This window comes from Pleurodeles waltl, chromosome 2_2 (assembly GCF_031143425.1).
Source record: "Pleurodeles waltl isolate 20211129_DDA chromosome 2_2, aPleWal1.hap1.20221129, whole genome shotgun sequence".
Classification (NCBI taxonomy): domain Eukaryota; kingdom Metazoa; phylum Chordata; class Amphibia; order Caudata; family Salamandridae; genus Pleurodeles; species Pleurodeles waltl.
This window is the reverse complement of record NC_090439.1, coordinates 399867764-399886628: the sequence shown is the minus strand read 5'-3', so window position 1 is coordinate 399886628 and position 18865 is coordinate 399867764. Positions and strand designations below refer to the sequence as shown.

General features: G+C 41.8%; 1 protein-coding gene across 1 annotated transcript in view; it reads right to left on the bottom strand.

Annotated features, from left to right (window-relative positions):
- TMX3 (thioredoxin related transmembrane protein 3) overlaps positions 1-18865 on the bottom strand; it is a 312747-nt gene that overhangs the window by 259403 nt on the left and 34479 nt on the right. Inside the window, exon 3 of the mRNA XM_069219902.1 lies at positions 5638-5677. Within this exon, the coding sequence (XP_069076003.1) occupies positions 5638-5677 (40 nt within the window). The remainder of the gene's footprint in view (positions 1-5637; positions 5678-18865) is intronic.

Genomic DNA, 18865 nt, shown 5'->3' with positions numbered 1-18865 from the left:
TGTACCAGGACACTCTTCCTTCGCAGGTCTGCAAATAGTGCTATACGTGGTATATATGTGCCAAATACAGGACACATTCTTGCCACATTGGCTACGATACTCTCACTAGAGTCCCAAACCCAGCTGGTACTGGGAGGAGACTATACTTTTGTGGGGGCATCCACCTTCACAGATAGGTGGCTCTCCTTACTGACTCCCCAAGAGTTACATTAGTTCAAGACTTTCAGGACTGGATAGATAATTGCCTCCTTTGTGATCTCTGGTGGCTGCACAATATGGGCAGAGGGAGTACTCATTTTATTTGCTGCTGCACGACCTTAACGTCCGCCATAACAAAACAGTATATTCTCCTGTGGTCATGGGGCAGATTACACACATGGAGTATCTCAGATCACAATCTGTGGCTTCTGGGCATCAACTGGGGTAGGCATGCATCGCCTAACCCATCCTAACGCCATCCTATTTTGGTGAGCCCACATTTAGAGATCCATTGGCAGGCTTGATAGGGGAATGTCTCCCGAATAATCACCACATGGTCAGGAAGTCCCTCAGAGGGACCCCTCCAGTCTCAACCCTTCGAGTTAGGCCCACAGTAAGAGAAGAGTAGAAAAATCAAGCAAGTCTACTACAAAAGGCTGCTTCTTCTCAACAGATGTGAATTCCTTTCTGTGGCTCATATGGAGGGTAGGAGCAGGGCAGGGAGGCTTCTCCCTTGGTACTCTCAGAACGCAGGGAGAACCCTAACACTCAAATCTCAAACTCCTTGGGGGTGATGATGTATACCCAACTTGACCAGTAAGAACTATGGCAGCAATACTTGCTTAAGCAACTCTCTCACTGTTGACTACTGTAGGTACAGAGTAACTGGGAGGATCTATCTCACAACCTGAAATAAGGGGTGCACTGAAAGAGCCATAGAAGGGTAAATTGCCTAGCTACGATTGTCTACCAGTAGACTTTTACATGGCATATGTATCACTTCTGGTACATAGACAAGCAAAGATGTATGCAGAGCCATTCGAATGCAAGACTTAACTTGATATCACCAAAGAGGCTTTAATAGTCTCTATCTTCAAAGCTTTGGACGCTGCATTAGATGTGATATACTATCACTCTTCTCCATGCTCAATTTGGATTATAAAATCCTTAGAAAGGTACTGGTCAACCGGCTGCAGCCTATTTCCAAAAGTTGGTAAACAACAACCAAAACTGATTCATACCCCATTACAATATCACATGCAGTAAGAGAAAATATTGGAAAGTGGAATATTGGTAAGGGCAAGTAAATACCTACACTTAGCAACAGACCACTAATCCCCATTAGGTCCGGTTAGGTCTCAGTAAATGAATCCCAGCTCAATCCTTGGTAGCTTGGGAACAAGCAGTTAGGCTTAATTTAGGAGACAGGTGTGTAAAGCATTTAAAAATCACAAAACAGTAAATAAGTAAAACACAAAACAAATCCAACACATATTCATAAAAGTAAATTATATTTTTATCTTTAAAATGACACTAAAATGACAAAAATCCCAAAAAGGGAACCAGGGATATGAATTTTTGAAGATTAAATGTTTTTTTAGTACATAGAAACTAAAAAGCCTATCTGGACATCTGGTCGCACCCGAATGGGACAAAGTCAAAATTGGAGGCTGACCGCAAGGGAGTGCTGCTCAGCTACATTGAGCGGGAGACTTTGGTAAAACTTTCACCTTCTGACAGTCTTTTTCTTGAAGATTTTGTTCACTGGGACAAGGTCACAAGTTGGATCCAACCTCCCTGGAGCCCTCTTCGGATAAGAATCACAGGAGACCCCAGTGAAGAATGCTACGTTCGGACTTAGACGATTTTTCATAACGGAAATATTCTTCCGGGCCTAACTTGTAATTGAACCCAACCTCCATTGAGCCCTCTTTGGATACGCTGCGCAGGAAGCTTCGGTCAACTTTTTATATTCCGACTTAGAAACTTTTTGGGAGTTTTTTCTCTCCCACTTTGGACGACCCTGCACAGCAAGCTGATTTCAATGCAATGTCAGGAGACTGCCTCTCTTCAAGCCCCGGTGAAATCCTGAAAGTTTGTGGTCGCATGTCAGGCTGAGTCATGGTCGGCGTAAGCCGGCTTGACTCACGACGTTGGGTCGGACCACTTATGAAGCTTTTTTTCCCAAAAGTTCTCCAATCTTCTCCAAACTGCTAGATCTTCTTCCAGAAGGTCTTTGAAGGTCCTTTAGGAGTCCACCACTCACCCCAAGCTTCCACAAGCTCTGAGTTGCCCCTTGAGGGTTAGGATTCTAAACTCCCAGAATACACCTGGTTCAAATCCAAAAAGGACCACTAGCCACTGGTCAGCTGGTCAGTTTCTTCAAGGTTTGATACAGTGGACTGTCGTCATCTATTTTCTAACTATAGCACACAGGGAGTCCCTTCTTGAACCAGTTTAAGACAGGCAAAGTCCTTTTTGTGGTGAAGCCCAAGTGTGCAGCTGGTGCAGTTCTTCAGATTGCAGTGTCATCGTGCAGGTCAGGGGTCCAGCAGGGCATTCCTCCTTCCTTGTCTTATTCCTTGTAGGGATCTGAAGAGTGGGTGCTGCTCTGCCATATTTATCCTTGCTCTTGGGGTAAAAAGCAGGGGGGGTCAACTGTCGAATCACCGACAGGCCACCACGATCTTTGAGGACCACTTCTGGGGGGAGTGTGGCAAAAATCAATCCCAGGGAGCAACATTCCTCAAAAATCCAAAATGGCAGAAATGTAGTCTTGGAGGATAGGTCTGGATGAGCGCTCACACTGGTGTGACTAAGTTCCCTTAACACGCCCCTCTCCAGCACTCTCCTGATCTAATCAGGGAGGCACCTGGCTGTCTGGGTTTTGCAGAAAATGGGGGGGTACTGATGCTGTCCAAAATGTCCATTCCTCCTTTGAAGACCAGTTTGGCTGCTCTCCCCCATCCTATTCTGCCACCTGCTGAGGCAGACCTCCTCCCCCAGGTACTTCCTTTGTGTTCACCCCAGGACACTTCACATCTCATCAAGGCAGCCTGGCCAGGCTGCAAGAGGCTGGCCAATCAGAGACGGGCACTACAGAGTGGAAACTGACAACGTTTAGGAAGAGTCCTAAAACTCTTTCCCTGGGTTAGTTATATTACATTTCAACAATTTCAAGTTGTTGGATTTATTATAACAATATTTTTAAGACCAAACTTGAAATATTTAACTCCTTCTGAAAATATTAATTTAAAATAAAGTCTCCCCATGTTAGCCCATGAAGCCCATTCACCATAATGGGGGAAACACACTTAGCTATGTTTCCCTCCCCAGGGCTTATAAGGTCCCTACTTATAGTTACACTGCCCTCAACCCTGGGAGCACCTAAGGCACGCCTTAGGGGTGACCTATATGTAAAAGTAAGATAGATTTCGAAGTATTTTTAATTCTTAAATTGAATTTGGGGTTCACTTTAACTTAAAAGCAGAGTGTATTCCTATAAATTTACAGAAAAACGTCATGATTAATATAAATCTAAGTTATATATGAAGAAATACATTTTCTTTTGTATTACATTCATGGTACACTGATAATTCTTTAAGTTTGTTATATTCCGCGGACGTCTAGGTCAATTCCCCCTTGCACTGACCTTGCATTTGATCAAATTTATACCCTGGTCATAAGGGTTAGAAGGTATCCGCCTCATTGTCTTTACATTTTTCTGAATCCTGACTCGCACCACTGGGATAGTGCGGCTGCAAGTCCACTAATCAATAGAGACGTGGAGGGCCACCTCTACTCTTAGAGATACAGCAATTGTCCGGGCCCTGACTCACGGCCGCTGGGACAGTGCAGGCACGAGTCAAAGAATTCCCAGAGTCGTCAGAGGCCACCGCATAGCCTTGAAAGGGAGAAGGACTCTGTAGCCTGAGCAGGGGCCCAGTCCGCAGCTAAGCACTCTGCTCCCAGAGTTTCGCTCAGGAGGCCAAGTGGGGCCCATAGTGGCTACAGTTACCCCTGTGCATTGCTGCGGCGGGAAGCCCAGCGAGGTCACCCCACTGTCTCCACAGCGTATGCTTCCCCCACCCCCTTTTGGGACCTACCTCGGGCACTGGTACTTTGGGATATTTCGGGGGGAGTCCATGACAGGGGCTCCCAAAAAATTAGGAAACTCACAACAACTATCGTAGTGTACCTAACAAGCGTATAGGCTCCCCTAAGCCCGGCTAGAAACCAATTATTATCATAACTCATATAACAGGAGCCCCAATGTTTTTTGTGCCCTTGTGATATTGGGGTGATGTACCTTGTGTTCCTGCTCTCACTGGTATAATGCGCAGGAGAGCGATGATTCAAGCTCAAAGCAGGGAATATACATGAGGGATGTATTTATGGTGAAACCTGGGGATCTGTGTTTCCTAGACAAACTTCTGCATTTTATGCCCTGATGTTATATTGTATGACGTTTGGATTCTTGCACAAGATAGTGAGTACCAACTCAGGATTTACATATTGTGCACAGTATTTATGAATATTGTAATTTTGGTTTATGTTTTATGCACATATACAATATGTGGATTTATATAATCCTATGTGGAGTCTCTTTTGTGGTGTATTTATTGTGTCACTGGTGTGAAAGTGCTGCGGAAGCGCTTTACACATGACATCTGGAGATAAGCCTGACTGCTCTGCATTAAGCTATCAGGAGGTAAGCACAGGTTACCTTTGGTGTGTAGCTTACTAACCCCGACTAGGATTGCGGTCCCTACTTGGACAGGATGCATACCTCTGCCAACTAGAGACCCAATTTCTAAAAGTAGCATAAAAAGATTTAATTCTTCTTTGTCAGTGATCAGCTGCGTATAAGGTCTGAGCTTGGGTAAAGCACACTCCTGCCATCATTTAGTGTTTGATGGGATGGCGGGGGGCATCAAGTCACTGGGGAGGTCCCATCTCGGTCAGTCCAGCAAAACTCGCTGAAATATTTAGAGGCCCCACGAACTCACCTACATATTTAGAGTTCAGGGATTTTTTTCCAGTAACAATCAACAGGACTTGAGCACTTTCAGACAATCTGCTCTATGCTGCTGGGACACCATGGGAGCATGAAGGGCCAGCTGGCATTTTTACATTTCTCATAAACACACCCTGAATGCAATCAATGCTTTTAAGAAATGTAAAATCCAAAGCTCTGATGCACTACATTTCATCAAATGGCACACACTCATGGCTCTCTTCCTCTTTGGGATTGCCATTCAGTGCATGGCAGGATTGAGCAGAGGAAAAGCATCATCACAAGACCAACATAGATAGGTTAGGCCTTCCAACACCATGAAGCTAGCTATTATGTAGAAGCTTTCCCACCCAGAAAGTGTTTTCAATGCGATGAGGCTCTGCCATTAGAAACACAGCAGTTGAACCATTCTACCTAAATGATGCATGCCACATTTGGTATATGCTTGTTCCTGACCTATTCTAAATGAGATTCCAAGTACTTCTCTGTCCCCTCCCCCCAGCACTTTTTTTTTTATTTTTTTTTTACAAGGCCCGCAACTTCATCACATTTGACAATACTATATAAGATGCATTAGGAAAATACGGCACAAACGGAAAACCTGAACTAGAAGCTATGCATACAGCTGCCAACATACTTACATCAACAAGCCAAATGTCATCTTTTCGGTTGTCTTTAAACCTGAAAGAAAAAAAAAAGAAGTGTTTCTATTAGATCTATGTTGACCGTTTTCAACACAAACTGGTTTACATTTCGACATTTAGGAGGCATTCCACCAAAAAATAGCCTATTATGAACAAGCACTGGCCAAGTCAACAGGTTTGGCCTCTTGGATTTATTGGTTTTGACAGCGTTATTTGCCAACGCAGCATTAGCAAGATGAAAGAAAAAAAAAAAAAAAAAAAAAGGGACGATAAAGGAGTCACTGTTACTGGTTGCGTCATTCTGTAGGCGCACACATGACTCACTAAGCTAGCTCACCCTACATAATGGAATGGGGTATATTAAAAGAAATGTTAAGTGTGCAAAAGCACTTTTTTTTTTAAGCAGCGTGCATAGCTCATTCAAATGGCAGGTACCAAGCCCTGCAGGAAAGGGAAAAAAAATTGAAATAGCTGCAAGGGCTTGGTGGAGCGAAAGAGGAGCAGGTGGAGTAAAGATGAAAAGTAGCAAAAGAGCAGAGGGTTAGAGCAATACATGGAGCGCTGGGAGGCAGGGGAGAGCCACACAAGAAAGACGGAGATAGCAGCACATGAGAGAGAGCAACAGGATGCATGCAGGAAGGGAGAAGCACTAAAGCACCAGACAGCACACTTTGAGAAAAATACTGAGCACACTTGGGTTTGGGAACTAAAGCAGCACACAAAAGAAAGAGCTAAAAAAAATTAAAAAAAAATGCACTCTCCTGCATTGCTGAAAAAAAAAAAAAAAAAAGACAAAATAGTTCCCTAAAAGAGAGCAGTGGAACAAGACAAAGCATCGAAAAAAAAAGATTGGTATGAGGATATGGCTTAGGGAGGACCAAAACATGCAATGTGAAAAGTAAGCCACTGACAAATAAGCAGGCAAATGTGAGCACCAATAAAACTAACTAATGGTATCAACAAGCAGACTAAGTTTTAGTAATCCTATAATAGGTTTTTTGTAATCTGACAAAAAAAGGCACATTTTTACACCATGCCTTTCTATTACAGTCAAGAACACTGCATGTCGTGAGCATTTATTGGATTCCTACTCGGGTGAACAGAAGGAAAAAAAAAAAAAAAAAGACTGAAATGTTAAATAAAAATGTAGTACATGGCAGACATTTCAGAGAACATCCTGAAGGCCTAACTGGCTTACTTTTATACTACAAAATGCATTTAAATTAACAACTACAATAACAACAGACATCCTTCAAACACGGTTACCTTTTTTGCGCTTCTGTGGCTAACTTTATTGTGCCTGATATGCACTCTTCTCCTGATTAACTTCTGACCTTATTCTCTCGCTTTCCATGCTTCTCTCCTCACTGTCGAGTCTTCCCCTAGGACAGGATTCTTTCCTAAACCATTCAAAATATTAAATTGATGCCTGAAAAAAACTTCTGACTTTTGCCCTTCCCTTTTATCTTACTGCTCCAAACCACTGGAATGTTTTGTGTGTACCCTAATAATCATTTATCTCAACTACTTTTTACATACTCCAGTCTGCTTTCCATTTTACTCCACAAAAATTGCTCTTCTCTCAGTCATGAGCTACCTACTAATCTAGCCTTACTATATCACACTGCGTATGTACTTCCTGGTGTTCATGAATTCAGTAATTTGTGGAGTCCTGACCTACTAGATTGTGAATTGCTCCTGCTTTGTACCTTTTTGGCTGTTCTATTTTCTTTTCACCACCCCGTGTATTGGTTGTTTTCTTGGTTTCTACTGTATCATGTCTCCAGTACAGCACTTAAGGCTATCCTATCCTCTCACTCCTTTGGTCACTTGTATAATGATTAATCATACATTTTTACCTTATTTCAAACTCTCTCTCTTCTTAACACTAATAAAAACTGAATGTATATTGGTACCTGCTAATTATTCAATCACTGTCTCTATATCTATGTTTATCCTTTCGCTGCCCTGCACTCTTTCCTCTGTCCACAAAAGCACTGCAGAGTCATATTTGCAAATTTCTTCGAATTCTCATCTCTTTAAATTTCCATACTTGCAGACACTGCTACATTTGTTAAATCATCTATGTTTTCAAGCTACCAAACTCCTGACCCCTCACTCCCGTGTTGACATGCTTTCACTTGCTCCCTGCAGTCCACATTAAATCTTCCATTCCTAACCATGCTCCTCGGCCCCTTAGGCTTGCATCTGTCCACAGCACAAAATCCGGGACACATCCAAAGGTCACTCTCCCACCCCATGCTTCGATATTGTTCAACCACTAAATCAATTCCCCCTTTGCTTCCATGTCCAGATCTATATTGTCCCCGTACCAAAGACCCACCTGCAAAGCATTCCTCTTCACTCTTTGAAGAGCATGGTAATGCAAGGGTCCTGGAAATATCACCTGGATAGAAGATGACAGAAAACCTATCAGGCATGTTAAATCCTTTAAGGTTAACATTTCCTTCCCTAGAACATGTGCAATTTCTTTTATCAGTTCAATTTTCTTTATTGGTAATTCCAATGTCACTTTTACAGAATCTATTTGGAAACCTAAAAACTCTATCCTTTGTGAAGGTACCACAACGGATTTCTCCTCGATTAACAACAAACCTACATCCTTTAACAAATTCCTTACTAAAATCAACTGATTCTTCAGTTCCTTCAAACCCTGAAACATAATTAAGATGTCCTCCACGTATACAATTAACCGATCACCTCTCTCCCTCAGGTAGGCCATCACTTCTCTCTTCACCTTGGTAAAGCACCAAAGAGCTGAGGGCAAACCAAATGGAAGGCACTGAAACAGATATAATTCAGGTGGAGAAAAAAAATCAGTTGTAAGTATTTCCGACACCTTGTTCCCTGAGGAATGGTAGAATAAGCATCCTTCAGATCTAATTTGCCCATCCACTCAATCCTTAATAACAAATCCCTCAACTAATGGATTCCTTCCATCTTCAAATGCCGGTAAACATTTGTTCAACTTCCTAAAATGTATGACTGTCTCAAACCTTTTTCTTCTCTAAAAAACCATTGCTCACATATCCTTTCTCCTCTCTGTTATTATCTAGATTGCTGTTTTCTGAATCATTGCTACTATTTCTGAATTCACAATTATATTTTGCTCTTCTGAAAAACTCAGCTCCCTTGATTCGACCAAGGATCTGGAGTCATTTCTTCCTATTTCCTTACAATATTCCTTAAACAACCACCTACTTTTTTTTCTTGTAAAAAAAAAAAAAAAAAAAAAAAAAAAAAACAATACTCATCCCCCTACTCACTGTGAGATCCTGAGAAAGACTGTCCTCATGCAAGACTCTTCCTCTTCCAGAGCTTTCTCCTCTCTCTCTATTTAGATATAAATTGAGAGGGGCCTGGTATCCTCTTCCATATCCTTTGCATTGTTGTTTGTCAGACTTGGCATCCTTGGTGTGGTCTCCCCTGTCTTTTTTGCCTGTTGCCTATGTTTTGACTGTGTGCTGGACTCTCTTTTTGCTGTTTTTGGTACTCTGGGCACTTTACCACTGCTGACCAGTGCTAAAGTGCAAGTGTTCCTGTGTAAATTGTACGTGTAATTGGCTTTTCCATGATTGGCATATTTGATTTACTAGTAAGTCTCTAGTAAAGAGCACTAGAGGTCCCTAGGGCCTGTAAATCAAATGATAATAGTGGGCCTGCGGCACTGGTTGTGCCACCCACATAAGTAGCCCTGTATACATGGCTCAGACCTGCCACTGCGTGTCTGTGTATGCATTTTTAAACTGCAACTGGTTATGTAAGTGTATATCTCTACTGCCCTGACTAGAGTGAGGGTCCCTGCTTGGACAGAGTGCAAACTGACTGCCAACCAGAGACCCAATTTCTAACATTGGTTATACTGGGACTTTTGAAGTCCACAGCAAGTGGACATCCCCCTTCTACTGGCCCATCTAAAAACACCATTGCTGAAAACTTTCCTCATATTAGATTAAGCCTTACCTAGGGCAGTAAGAGTAGAAACGTATTTTCCCCCAAACTCTTGACTAAACCATCACCGCACAAAAGCCACCTAGCTTCCTTGCTCAGCCCTTTATCAGCTAGATCATTCAAATTGGAACTTATTTTCATAAGTACTGCCTTTCTTTTAACAGCCAACAGCCCAGCATTAGCATTGTCCTGTAGGAGAAAATCTATCCGACTCCAACTGCACCAAAGCTCAAGATTAACTAAAGTGTCATTCACATATGCTCTTCCGCCATATCTAAAATCCTTGCTACAGTACCTAGCACATCAAGACGTTTATCTTGACACTCCTTAAGTGAATGTTCAACTCCCTTTAGAGGATCTCTACCAAGCCCAAAAAAAAAAAAAGAGGTCAATTCGGAATCCAAACTCTGCATACAACAAACTTTCTCTTCAATTACTGGCTGAGAACACTCACTCTCAATACCCTGCTGATCTACTTTTTCAGAGGTTTTTCTAAACCACTGTTTGATAACTTGTGTCAAGGACATCTCTCTTTCTGGTGGTGTTCAAACCATACTTTCCTGTTATCGTTGTTTTACAACTCTCAATATGCTTTGTTTTGCAATTTTTTTACCCTCTTTATCTCTTTCTTCTTCCTCTCAGAAGAGAATAAAACTAACCTCCAGAGACTATTTCACTTCCTTTCATTAATGATAGTATCCAATGTCTCCTTAACCTGAGAACTTCTCTTATGTTTGATTAATGTCTTGATTATTTCTTCAGTCATCTTATTTCCAGATGACTGAAATTTTCCCTTTTGAGCAGAATCACTCCGTCAATACCTATTCTAGCAAACTTTCCTACCTATGTAACTTACTACCACACACCTACAACAAACTATCTCATAAAACTCAGTAAGGTTGAATAAAATGTTTAACTGAGGCGTTTGTTTAAATAGTTTTATCTGAAAACGTGTGCCATAGTTCAGTCTGAACCCAAACAAACATGGCCGCCAAATCTTGCAATATTCTTGGGCACAAAAAGTTCTTCTTGTAATCTATTTACTCCTTTAATCAAAGGAAAACATGCAAACGCCAAAGGAGCTAAACCTTCCTCACAACAGCCATGTACCACTATAGCAGTCACGAAGCAGAGAGAAAAACAAAATAACCCCTAACCTGAATATTTTTCTTGTGCTCCCTTCCATCTTTTCCATGCTGGTTGCACCAGACCAAGTTGTGCCTGACTGTTTAGAGAAACGTAACTGCAATAATTGTCTGCCGTTTACAGTGTGGTAAGTATGCAAACTACAAGTAAGGTATAAATTCAATTTAATTAAGCAAACTCAAAGGATAGACTTGGCTGCTCTAAGTAATTGTAAACCGAGAAAGTGCAATGTCAACTTCAATGACAAATACTAGACATAAAATGATATGATACTCAGTATATTAAACTGACCCATTTTTGTAGATGTGTAGAACTTCCTTTCGTATGCATCTTTATGTTTGTTGCATCCAAATTTACCAGCTTGTTGGCTTGGTTTCAATGACTGATGTTTAGAGGACTGCTCAAGTCTCGTGCTTTAGAAAATATAGAATCAAGAGAAATTGAAATTCAAGCCTTAATATGGAAATGGCTAAAGTATGTTCTTACATAGCCATACTTGGAGAAAATCAATATGTAAAAATTTGGAATGGGGCCACAGTTATGGTATGTGTTTTTACAGAAGTGTCAAACAGAAGATTAGGTCGAATTAACATTCAGTTGTTCTCTCCTACCCCTCTCTTCTCGATTTTACATTCCATATATTTATTTTAATTAGTCTGAGGTGGCTTCGAAAGGACGTGTTCAGCACTTTAGTAAACTCCCGAAAAAATAAAATAAAGGCTAGGAAGGACCTACGCAGTTCATCCCTACTCAGTGGGTCATGTTTCACTCAGGTGTCCATGGGCAGTCACCAGACCCCTTCAGCCGTCCTTTCAAAGTATCCGGTCGATTTAATTTTTCCTTTTAATATGCAATACATCAGCAGGCTGGAACGTACTCCGCAAACTATAATTGCAGAACATTTTCAAGACAGATTCAGAAGATTTTTTTATATTTTTTTTACAAGTGAATCAAAAAGAATGTCGTCATGATGCAAGTTTTGTTTTATGTTGTCACATGTCGAGCTGAAGTCAACACGTTTCGCAACTTAGTGAAAACGCTTTCAGTAAACGCACAATTATGCAAAAAGTATCCTTGTTTTTTTTTTTAAAGGAACTGGCATAACTACTGTCAGAGATGCAGCATTAAGAAGCCAAGTGCTTAGTACAAAAAAATCTCAATTCTGAAAAGAAACCACTAATACTAACATATAAAATATTTTGGATCTACATTGACGTCCGCTGGAAAGGGGCAACATGCCAACATGGTTTCCTTCCAATGGCATAACAAAGGCCACCAGGTGCGAGTGTGGGTGGGTAGGTGGGAGGTGGGGAAGGGGGGGGGGAATAGGGGCGAGCTCCAGGGGGGCCTCCTTAGCAAGGTACTCTGTGCACGGGCGGCAGGCGCTTTACTGGATCCAGCGGGGAGGGGTTACTCTCAAGGTACTTAGCAGGAAGTCTACTCCCACCCCTCCACACACCCCCACTCCACCCAAGCTTCGTTACGACACTGCTTCCTTCCATGCACACTTCTCATTGATCGCTACAGTCAGGTTCACATCTACGGTGTCAATGTATGTCTTAGAGGAACTGAAACCATGAAGGAAGTACAGTGCTTAGGATACACTGGTAACCACACCTGAGAGCAGGATGATGCATAGGTTTGCTCTCTGTAGTCCGGTTATGGCCTCTCTGCGAATAATTTCATACAAGAACAGTAACTTGTTTCAGTGTACAATAGTTTCCCAGAAATGGAGTATTTACCAATGACGAGCAGCATGAACAACGAAGACTGCACGGTTAAATATGCAACATGTTTCTTACATTTCGTCTCTCGCCATCTTTAACTCTTGTAAGAGAAATGCCCCTATAAGAAAGGGACACTAAGCAATGGCGATGACTGCATGAAAGTTCATTATTAAGTTTTAAACGGTGGCAATGTTTCGCGTATAAATGTAACGGGTGATACAGCAGACCCCGGGACAAGGCAGCTAGAATTGCTCCCGATTCCCGGATATGGCCCGCCCACCTTTTCACAACTTGCGGTGAGCGGAGGCCGCAGCAAGACTTCTAATGCGGTGGGGTAAATATCCCGAGGCAGCACAAATGCTCAACTTAATGTAAGTTGTTTGATATACATTTGATTTCAGTGGCACGGACTGTGGCTGCTGGAGCCTGCATCGCGGGTTGTAGCAACACTCTGGGCTGGAGCTGCAGTGCCACCTCCTTTCTTTACTCATTCGTTGTCCAAAAGCGTAAGGGCTGCTTAGCTGCCGATCAGCTGTTTGACTAGAACAAATAAATAAAAACACCTCATCATGGCAGTCTTCATGGGGAACTTACGCCGCCCTAGCCGAACTCACCGAACAAGAGCAGCATCCGATGGAGCGGAAAACAAAGCACCAAAGCTCTGTTTGAAGAAGGACTGCAGTGCAGTGGAAATGGTCACTTTTCCTTAAGGGAATCTGGCACCAGCACCAACCATAGGAGCAGTACCACCCCTCCACTGGGATGCTCCATACTGAGGGCTGGAGCTCCAGTGCTAGCACTGAAATCTGCACAGGCGCCTGCCCTGGCACCGCATCCTTGTACAAGCCATGGCACCACCTAGAGTTCCAGGCTAAGCACGTATTATGGAACCAGCTCATGGCATCAAACCTGGTATAAGCAGCATACTTTGGCAGCAGTTCTAAAACTCACTCAGCCTCAGCACCATGAGCCCAGAACTGACATCACGAACACTAGCACTGAAACCCTAAGCATAAACTGTGGCAAGCTGAGCACCGATCTCGCCACATGAGCATCTCTAGCACAGTGAATGACTCAATGATGCAAGCAGAAGGTTCTAAGGAGGAATAACCCCCACATCCCCAGCACACTCCTACCCCGGATATAATGAAAAGCACATAAGTATTAGAGCAGTTCTATCACATTTAAGCAGCACACCTAGAAACCTTACATCCATAAACTAATACAGAATCACTGATGCAGCCAATTTCAGACTTTCATTCATTTACCTATTCGTTACTTTTTTATAATACATCCATGTAGCTACCACCTCAGCAATTATTATACTCTCAAATCCCTCCTTTCTCATGCACGTCCACACTCATCATGCCCCCAACTAACCTATTAAATATGTATTTTGTGTTGCTATTTTAAAACTATGTAAGTTTCCAGTTATAAGGGTTGTTTTCTCACAAGTATCCACAATATAGTGTTTTTCATTTGTAATCATTCCTTTTTTTGGTATAATATGGTACTTGAATACATTTCCATTTTGTTATTATTGAGACCGTCTTCACTTTTCACAAACTGTTTTTCTTAAGTAACCCCTGTACCTGCTTCATCCTTCCAGACTGTAGGCGACCTCTTTACTTTTAACAAGTACAGAATCCTTAAAAAAAAAAAAAAAAAAAAATCACCATTCCCCTTTATTTATTTTCATAATTTACGTATCACTTTGCATGCAAGCTCCCTATGCTCGAGAGAATCCTCCCTTCTTGTTTACAGGGTGCAACAGCAAGGTGCAAGCCCTAACAAACAGCCTGCCAGAGATTCTACAGCCATGCTGTTGTGTTTTCCTTATTAAACATCAAGGAAAGACAACGCAGATCAGAAGAGAAACTCAGGCTACTTACAAATAATAATTTAATACCAGTCTCCTATGATGATAACAAGGCTATCAAAACAGGTACATTAAATCTGTATGAAACGTGACCGATTTCACCCAACAATAAGGCTCATGCATAATGCCCTGGGTAAACACAAAACCGCAGCTTCACATTTCTTTATCAAGATACTGTGGTCTAGTCAAGCCTACATGCATACACGGAGTACTAGCACATTGCAAACTATTACCTTTAGATAATTACTAGATCAATCCATACCTTACACTTCACAGTATTGTTCTCTTTAATTCAGAGTCTGTCACTGCCCAAAATGGCAGGAAGGGTGAAGACAAAGTGCTCTCTGGGATGAGGGGTTTACACTTTAAACTCTTCATCAGAGGCTTTTGCCAAAGTTTTGACATTACGCTCAACTTAAAGCCAGTAAAGTTTCCCCAAAAGAATAGGTCTACTGAATTCCAATGAATTGGCCTTGCCCTAAAAAAAATGTAGCAGTTACCATTAGAGGCAAACTTGTCAGTCACATTATTCCATTCACAAATTCCATTGACTAACCTCTGCAGCACCAACAAGTAGAACTGATAGACACAGGGAACATGCATGTCTGCTAATGAACCCTGCATCGAAAGGCGCATTAGAAATTTAATGGAACTGAAATGCAACTACTGCTCCTGAGTACTTAAAACACCAATACTCTCATCCACTGACATTTCACAACTCATACTAAATCAATCTAACACTTTCAGCGCCAAGTTCTAAAGTCCATTGGTAACCATAGACTGAAAAATTACTTGATGCCCAATACTAATCTCAGGTCAATACATGGGGTATTGTAGCATTTGCAAAGTGCTTCATATGCCTGGTGAGTATGCAATGCACTGCCCCGGTGGACTAATAGGAGGCCACTTCATTTGTTGTGCATGGTGGGCTGAATGTGCTTTAATAAACATACCCAAGAGGGAGGCATAGGTTATCATGTGTGTGATTCAGAGTGGTGCTTCTGTAGTGCTGCATCTGACCTCTCTGCTTTAGCCCTGCACTTAGCATATAGTGAGGCAGAGGCAGGAGTGTGGAATTTAATAAAATATCTTCTTATCCGTGGGACAGGTTGCTTCTTAAATCTACTTGTCCTGTAAAAAAAAAATTCTACTTGTCCCTTCTGTGCCATGTAGTGTGGAGAAAAATTATGTCAGCAATCTCATTATGTAAGAGCTCTGTTAATAGCCTCCGATTATGCTAGGGCTACTACTATAGTAGGTTTTGAATACTTGCAATTTCAATCCATACCATAGCAATTTCCTTATTTTGACACCTTTCCACAAATCTACATACTGTGGCTGGAGGAAGCAGTAAACAATAGTTCCAGGGCTGGAATGCCTCTGAGTCTCCAAACCCAATAACTTGCATGTTTTAAGGATTTTCACCAGCTCTTCCCTGATCTTTTTCCGTAATGAGAAAAGTGGGAAATTTACTCCTGACAATGGCAGAAGTTTTTCCAGGGTTGGGGAAAAAATTGGTTGGCGAGAAAGTGAACTTGTGAACGCTCAATAGATTTTCACATGAGCAAATCTACAAATGCATATTTGCTCGTGCTAAAATGTGGTTCCCAAATATTGTCCAGAAGTACGATTTCCTGGTCTACTTCTGTAAGTTTCTGTGAATTCATGAAAGCCACTTATTCAAAGACATACCATGGGTACACATGTGTGACTTTCCTTAAGAACTGGGGGCCTGATGTATCAAAGGTTTTTACCCATTCTATATCTATAGGAAAATGTGTTTATACATATGGCCCTGGGTCCCTAGTTAGGCCTGGCACTAACAGACATTTCCTTATTATTAAACTTCTATTTCTCTCTATATCTGTGGGCTGGCTTTACAGTGAGTGATCGCATTCTGCTGTTCCACAAGGAGCACATTGGCAGACAAAGTAGTTTTGTCAGTGCCAGGAACTACTGTGGCAATGAGTGGTGTAACACACTGGAGGGCCCTCTGAAAAGAACATGGAACCCTCCACCCCTCCCTCCAGGCTCACTGGCTCACTCAGGGCAGGTGCTGTGCTGAAGAGGCCCCCTGGAGGGAGGCTCAGGGGTCTCCGATACACCACTGGTAGCAATGTGTGCTTTTTGAAAACAAAAATCTTTTTTTCTTTTTGCCAGTGTTTTTTACAACGGTGAGGGCCTGGCTGATTCCACAACAAAGTGTCACAAAAGCTGTGTCAAAACAAGACACACATTGTTGAAACCCAAAGAATCACAAACAAATGTTGGATCGGTTGACTTTGGCAGTGCTCGTTTACTCTCACGCTTCCCATAATCTTGTTGAAAATGATTACACTGATTTTTCCATGAGGAATATTTTATGGAAATACTAGCATGCATCAACATATTCTACTAGATGGCGCTTCAAAAAAATAGCACCTAAAATTTCATAGTAGCAAAACTCTTTTTTTCCCTACTTGCATTTTTTTCTTCTTTTACTTTGAAAGCAAAGAATAATCACTCTTGCTTACAAGCGACTGCAACCATTTGCATCTAATCAGAGAGCATACTGGGAGCATTATACTTAGCCTCACAATGTTAATCTTTTCAAACATGTACAATTTTTTTTTTTTTTTTTTTTACTGAAAACACTGTCAGTAGTGCAGTGGGACCTTAAAATGTTTATTTACAGTGCTCACTTTAATAACGAAGGCTTTTCATTAATGAACCAAACAAGTTCGAACAGCATTAACATATGGACACACATATCACACCAACTGCAGACAGAGCGTTTGTGCTGCAGGGGGGAGGGGCCTACTTGTTTCAAGGACAAACTAAACATAAAAATGTGTTGCCCTTGACCCCCAAACAATCTTTCCTGTGCGTTGGACGACAGGAATTCCACATCCCTGAGAGAGATGTAAGAGATAGTAATATTTGCTTCCACCTAGCTTTATCTGTGCCTTTGTGAAACAAGCTAGTCCAATTCAATTGGTTTATTGGTATGGAAAACAGACTATGTTGTAAAGATTGAAAGTGTGGGGGTGAGATTTTTGTTTAATCACTTGATTTGCTTCATTCTCTATGTGTCATACTCCAAAGATGGTACGATTGAGTTTTATCCCTGTCAACTAAGTCGAAATCTACAAAAATGTATTCTGAGAAATATTCTTGTATTTCATTACAACCCATATTTCATAGGAGGGTGAATTCAAAGAAGGTAAACAGATTTTATTCCTGCAACTACCGGCATTAGAAGAAATTTGCACTCCTATCTAATATGTGCGAAATTCAGACTATGCTGGTTAAATCAAACCTTTACGAATCCTAACCTACAGGAAAACATTCCTGCAAAAAATCGTACGTATGTGTAACACTATTCGTATTTAACCACCAGCTCCATCTTGACCAGGGACTCCATTTTGTGTTTAGCTTAGCTTCCAACACCGTCCGGTATTTTTCCGCGCACAGCTTGTACAACATGGTTTTGCTCTTTCTCACTGGAGGTTGGGTACATAACCTGGAGGAGTGAACAGCACTGGTGATAAGATGTACCAGGCTGAGAATGTTTATGGTGAGCCAGGGAACAGCTCGGTTTTGGAAAAACACTGAGAGTTGGCCAGTATCACGTGTGCTCCTTTCTAATACTGACCTGGCGAGGCCAGAATTTGAACACCACCTTACTGTATAGAAGGGGTTGGCGGGGGGGAGGGGTTTCTGGAATTCTCCTCTCCAGCTTGTTTAAGGTATTTAAGCGGGAAGCTTGACGACTGGGTTAGACAGAACTCATTCTGGGAAGGGGGCGCCTTTGCCTGGGTCGCATTGAGGGCTGTTTTCTCTTTTTTTGGCAGTCGTCTGGGTTCTCGACTTGAAGCTGGCAAAGAGATGATATCACAGTCAAGGCCCATGGTGATGCATTTTTAATTCTTATTTTTAGCTTTGCGATGTGAATGAATATATAATCACAATATATGTGGTTATATTATGCATGAACCTAAAAATGAATAGAGTACACTGTTCCAACAAATCTATCTACAGGGACAAGAGATGTCAGTACTATAGTAGGAGAGCCCTCAAGCATTGTTTAGGACGCTGAGCATCATCTTTGGGCTAACTCCTCGTCAGACCGGCACTGCAATGTCTGGCGGACCACACCACACATGTAGTGGTGGCACTCAACCGAAGATGGTATCGCAGATCCAGTGGAGTCTGCAGAACGTACTGACAAGGAAAAGAAGGAGAGTGAAATATAGGTTAAAATTAGCTCTGAACCCACGGTTACTTAATTTAATGACTCGGAATAAGGATCAGGCCAAGATTAAAAATAGGCAAGGGGAGTACTTGAAGGGAATAATGTCCCCCTGTACTCCTAAAAAGGGGAAAGGAGGGGAGATACTCTGTCCTACGTATTGATCCAATTGGTAAACAAGTCAACAGTCTGAAGGGATCTGATGTGAATAAGCTCAAATCTGTCACAGAGGTAAGTTCAAGTAGAAGGTTTATTTCTACAAGCGACCTA